Source organism: Pseudovirgaria hyperparasitica (genome assembly GCF_010093815.1).
Source record: "Pseudovirgaria hyperparasitica strain CBS 121739 unplaced genomic scaffold EJ05scaffold_11, whole genome shotgun sequence".
NCBI classification, from domain to species: Eukaryota; Fungi; Ascomycota; class Dothideomycetes; order Acrospermales; family Acrospermaceae; genus Pseudovirgaria; species Pseudovirgaria hyperparasitica.
This window is the reverse complement of record NW_022985559.1, coordinates 819,074-824,867: the sequence shown is the minus strand read 5'-3', so window position 1 is coordinate 824,867 and position 5,794 is coordinate 819,074. Positions and strand designations below refer to the sequence as shown.

Genomic DNA, 5,794 nt, shown 5'->3' with positions numbered 1-5,794 from the left:
CGGCGAGGCGGCGGCGTGGGTAAGCGCGAGGGCTTATAATTATTATCTATAACGAGATCTTCTTCATCCTCTAGAGGAGATAGAGTAGACGGCGTGCGCGTTAGAGCGAGGGGAGAACTTACGACCGCTTCATCCATAAATTTAGTACTAGAATCACCTAGATTAGAGCGACTAGTAGCTACATTAGTAGTAGAGGCAGAAGTAGTAGTAGTAGCCCTAGCTACTCTCTTCTCTAACTTAGAGCGCGCCTTCGTACTACCGCGATAGGTAGGCTTCTTAGCCGGCGTAGCCGGGGAGGAGGTAATACCTTTAGAGCGAGTCTTACGAGAGGAGGAGATAGGCTTAGAGATAGGACTAGTATTAGATATCTATATACACACGTTAGCTAAAGATCTAAGGAAGGAATATTCGTCCACCCTTAACGGTAATTAATAAAGCTAAATTAGTAACCGTAATAACGCGAATAGGTCATATAGGACCGGTTCTAATAAGAATGGACTATAATAGACCCTTCTAAACCTAAACTAGGGAAGATAGTATATGAATTAACGACTTACCTTAAGAGCGAGGTAGATATACTAGAGAATAAAATCAAAGGCGAGCGAAGCTAAATATATACTCGACTAGAGTAGTAATTATATATCCTAGGTAGTAGCCACGAAGTAAGGAATAAGCGCGTGTATAAACTAGTAAAAGTAAACTAGAATCTCGAGTTCACCTATATTAAGGATAGTTATAACGTTATAGAAACTTAGTCACGGATATATAGGTACACGATAGATTATAGAGACTTAGGATTATATATACTTAAGTGCTTCGGGGCGAAGCATAAAAAGAAGAAGGATATTATTAGGACGGGAACTATAACGGACCTATATAGACTATTCTAATCCATGTAGCCACGTAGTGGCTAGAGCTGGGTCGAGTTAGCTAAGTTAAGCGAGGTTACTATATAAGTGGACCGTATAAACCGACTCCTGCTCGTTAGGAATTAACCTCGTATGAGAGTGAGACTACCCTATAAATACATTCCTATGTCTCTCTATAAACTGTTAGACTACTATCCTACGTCTTTACTCTTTACACTAGTATTATAAAATATATAAGAGATATTAAGTAGTAAATAGCTCTTAAAAGTTATAGAAGATAGACTTTATAATAGAGTTTTATCTTAATAGAGTTATAATCTCTTAGATTCTCTATTAGAATATATAGATAAGAAGTAGAAGATAACTTTCTAAGACTCTACTAGATGTAGTCTAAAGAAAGCCTTTTACTATCTATATTATATAAGAATTAGATATAGATAGAGACTTACTCTATTCTATAGTATATATAATTTCATAGAGCTCTAAGTTATATATAAAGAAAGATAGAATTTTAATAAGATAGTAATTAGAAGTTCTACTAGATAGTACTATAGCTAAGTCTATACTAGGTGATGTTAGATATACTACGTGGTGTATATATCATTCACTAGAAGCATAATCTAAGGTTACACTTGATAGTACTTGTTTAAACGATTTCTATTACTACAGTGCCGGGTCTAATTAATACATAGTGCGAGGTTTCATGCTATCCTTGAAGCACCTCTTCAAGTGCGACCTTGCTTCCGCAAGGCGGAGCCATTCCCTCTCCCTCTCCGCCCTCCGCGCAACTATCTCCAGGCGCTTCACCTCCTGCGACTCGGCGAGTCGCCCGGTCCCGATGACCCTCTCGGACCATTGTGGCGGGACATACTCGCCGTCGAACGCCCAGACGAAATCCTCCTTGTCGATGACCTCCTGGCCCTTACCGCTCAGCACACTCCGCTATAGTAACTATTAGTTTCAACTCCCTAGAGAAAAGGGGTAGGGCGGAAGAGGGGTGTATTCTGAAAACGTACCACTCGAAGCTCGTAGAACGGCTTCGTCCAGGTCTCAGCGCGCTTGGCCACCAAGAAGGCACCGACGTCGTCGCTGGTCTTGATAAAGACACGCACCCCGTCATGGTGGTAGTAGATGGCGCCATTTTTGAGCACGTTGGGGCGATTCAGCCGGGCCTGGATGGCGCAGACCAGCTTGGTGAGGTCAAAGCCGGAGTATCGTACCGGACGGCTGGGGAAGCGCGGGTTCGTATCTACGTGGGGAGCCGGGATGAGATCGCGTAGCGGCGCCGTCATGTCTTTGCGGAGCTCATCCAGCGGCACCAGCATCAGGTCGTGCTGGGTGATGATTGGGTGGTTGGGGAAGGCGATGATGATGGCCTGGGGCTGGAAGTTCGGGCGGTGCGGGTTGGAGCGGTTGGTGGAGGCAGACAGGTCGAGGTTGTTGTGCGGGTATACTGGGCAGACAGGGGAGAGGCCGGTGAGCTTCCAGGAGGTGTGGTTTTTACGCACGTAATCTCGCTCGCGCTGGAACCAGCCCTGGAGGGCTTTGGCACGCCAGGCTTCGGAGGGAGAGGCGATATTTTTGCTGGCAGGGGCGCCGGGGCCGAGCTCGATGGCGAAGCGCCTTCTGATGACTTCCATGCTGGCGAGGGCTTGATCTTTGTCTGCTTGCTGGCCGAGGTCCAGATCCCAGAGGTTGTGGTCGAGGATGTACTGGCGGATGTTCATGGTGATGATCCAGTAGAGGTGAGGATAGAGGTTGAAGCCTCTAATGAGCTCTGCAAAGGAGCCTAGTCTATTGTAGCCAACTATGCGGTTATAGACTCTATCATGGTACCACACCTCTGATGATTGAGGCTCTCCATTGCGCCATTCGTAGCTGGGAACGAGGCTGTACGGGTCTATAAGGTCTATAATGGGTTGGTCAGGTCCCAGATTAAGGTCGGATCCAGTAGAGTTCATTTTGAAAGCTTGTAAAGGTTTTTGAGGATAGGTGGCGAGAGTCTAGATTGGCAAAGAGCTGCGATAAGGAGATATTTTCTGATAGACGGCAGAGACAAAAGACTAAAAGACAACAAGATGTGAGTCTTGAGCAAAGAAATAATGAAAATCTTGACGATGAGCTGCGTGTTTATCAAGCTGGTTGATGAAGAAGCAGATCAGGGAACATACCTTCGAAAGTCGATAGAGATGAGAGACCACCGAGGGTAGGAGACAGTCTCTGAACAGAAAAGATGCTAGAGCTACGTATGAGAAGGGTGATACTTAAGTTGCTTGCTAAAGAAGTACGTTGGGAAAAGATCTGGCGTTGCAAGGGGATGTTGAGACAAAGGTGGAGAGATCTGTAGATGAAGCTCACAGAAGAACTTAAAATCCTGTGCGCGATGCCGGGTAAGCTGCGGGTTAAGTGGGAGGGTAAACAATAGGCAAACACGCAGGGGATTGTGCTAGCGGGATTTTGTGGAGCTTGAGATCAGGGATGTGCACGGAAGTCCTTCAGCATACTTAGAAGGGAGAGATCGACTTGTAGAGTCAAGGTAATTCGTTCGATAGTGAGTGGAACAATAAACGGCAGTGCTCTATTTATCATAGAGAAGCTTTATCAAGATGAGGTCTGGGTATCTCCAAGTTCCAACGGGCCAAATCGATGCTACATCCCATATACTGACCCTTATCTGCCTGGTAGGATATCCTATATCATCTATGCAACGCCCCCTATCACGCCCAAAAATGCCTAATAGGACAAGATGACTCGAGCAGGATAAACTGGGTAGAGCAGGATAAGCTACTGTGAGCAAGACAAGATACCTAGAAGCAGGATTGGATCCCTCAAGCAGAACAAGCTATGCCGAAGCAGATCAAATCAGGGTAAGGTGGCTTGAGAGGGACATAATACCTCCAGCAGGACAAAACCCCTGGAGCAAAATAGCATATCTTGAGCAGGAGAAGCTGCCTCAAGCAGAATCAGACAGCTCGAAGCAGAACAATGTGTCTCGAGCAGACACAATGGCTCGAGCAGGACAAAATCCTTTGAGCAGGACAAGATCTTTTGAGCAGTACAAGATAGCCCAAGCGGGACAAGATCCCTCGAGTAGGACAAATTGATTGAGTGGCATAGCATGGCTCGAAGCAGGACGAAACAAGTTGAAGCAGTGTACATATCACAAACTACCACACGTAAGATCTAATACCCTCCCAAGCGCTCCTTTCCATGTTCATCCCAGCACCCCTTACCCCAATATCTAGCCATTCCGAGGTTACAACTCCGAAGTACGTGGGACGGGTAGATTGGGACTACCCAGACTCTATCTAAGAGATGGAAAGAAGCCTCAAGCTCATAGATCAGCCTAGGACCAGAGCGTAGCTTCGCCACCGCAGCATCTCGAACCTATACAACTCCTAATACAAACCTTGGCGCCTAACACGCGTCCAATAACTGGAACTTGAAGATCCAGATCCCTTATAACGACCTCCCTTACACGCTTGTCAAGATCTTGAGCTCACAAACTGTCTAGAATGAAGGAAGTCATCGCCGAGAACAAACACCATCCGACACTCTCCTCAAACTAAAGTGACAACCTTAGTCACGTCCACAACGAAATACGTCATGGCCGGAAGCAAACACTGTCCCACACTCTCCTCTCCCTAACGAACCAACACTCCTTGAAACAATCTTGATAATCCATGAACCAATCTCAATACTCCCTGAAACGAAGCCTCAAGCTCACAGATCCGTCTAGGACCAAAGGAATCATGAGGTGTCATGGACAAAAAAACACCATCCCACACTTTGTTACTTAGTTGGCCTCCCTTACAAACCCACACTCCCTGAAACGCTCTTAATACTCCGCAATTCGATACTCTAAGCCTACAAACCAATCATGACAAAATGGGAGCTCCGCCGTCCCTATCAAACCTATACGCTCCCTCTGAATCACTGAGCCTCACATACATCACTTGACAGAAAGAGCCGTAGATGCTCGGGAGCGCAGAACAGCATCGATTTCACGGGCACAAGAGCCTCCATCCCTAATGATGGCCCAAGGATAAGCAGAACATCACGCTGACGCAAACTCCAGACACAAACACAGCACAAAGCTCCAAGCCTCCAAAGCTACAAAGCTCCAAGCCTCCAAAGCTACAAAGCTCCAAGCCTCCAAACCTTCAAGCCTTCAAACCTCCAAGCCTTCGAATCCAGTACCGCCAGACCTCCTGGACTCTTCGACCCTACCTCTCAAAACGTATACGACCTGTCGACAACGCTAAGATTAGCATATACAGATACAAACAGCACATCGGCCGCGTGGTACAAAGACGAGTCAGAAGCTATGAGCTAGGGAGATTACGAGCCGTGCGCTTCGGAGGCTAGGAGGTTTGTGTTGGGATATATAACACTCTATGTGATTACGGGGTCATGAGGAGGGGATGGAAGAGAAGGAGAAGAGACGGAAGAAGAAGAGTACCACAACTCCCTCAATGGAGAGAAGCTGTATGAACGAAGTCACGCACCACTACAGTTCTCACAGGTCCCTCACACCCGTGAAGCACATATCATACACCTATTCCGCATTCCAACATACCACAGCAAGCCGCAGCAAGACATGAGAAGTGAGAATTAGAGGCCAGGATAACACACAGACTCGTACGAGAGATCATAATGGTAGAACGTAAGAGGAAAACATGGAGAAGGCGGTTATATATCCATACTGATGCGCTTATTATAGCCCTCAAGCCTCACAAACCTTGCCAGCTCGTCAAGCATCAAACACGCGAACCACACGAATCACGCACCCTCCTCGTGCCTCAGGACGACATCGGATATTATCCTATGAACCAACGGCTATTCAAATGAAAAAGACGGATACTATGAGAAGGAAGAGAAGGAAGAGAAGGAAGAGAAGGAAGAGAAGGAAGAGAAGGAAGAGA

General features: G+C 46.5%; 1 protein-coding gene across 1 annotated transcript; it reads right to left on the bottom strand.

Annotated features, from left to right (window-relative positions):
• Window positions 1-1,540: 1,540 nt before the first annotated feature.
• Window positions 1,541-2,949, bottom strand: EJ05DRAFT_539476 (uncharacterized protein). Its single transcript, XM_033749522.1, has 2 exons — window positions 1,886-2,949; window positions 1,541-1,811 (listed from the first exon to the last, which is right to left on the bottom strand). Exons 1-2 carry the CDS (start codon window positions 2,828-2,830, stop codon window positions 1,551-1,553), a joined length of 1,206 nt encoding a protein of 401 aa, XP_033598988.1. The 5' UTR covers window positions 2,831-2,949; the 3' UTR covers window positions 1,541-1,550.
• Between the last annotated feature and the right edge of the window lie 2,845 nt (window positions 2,950-5,794).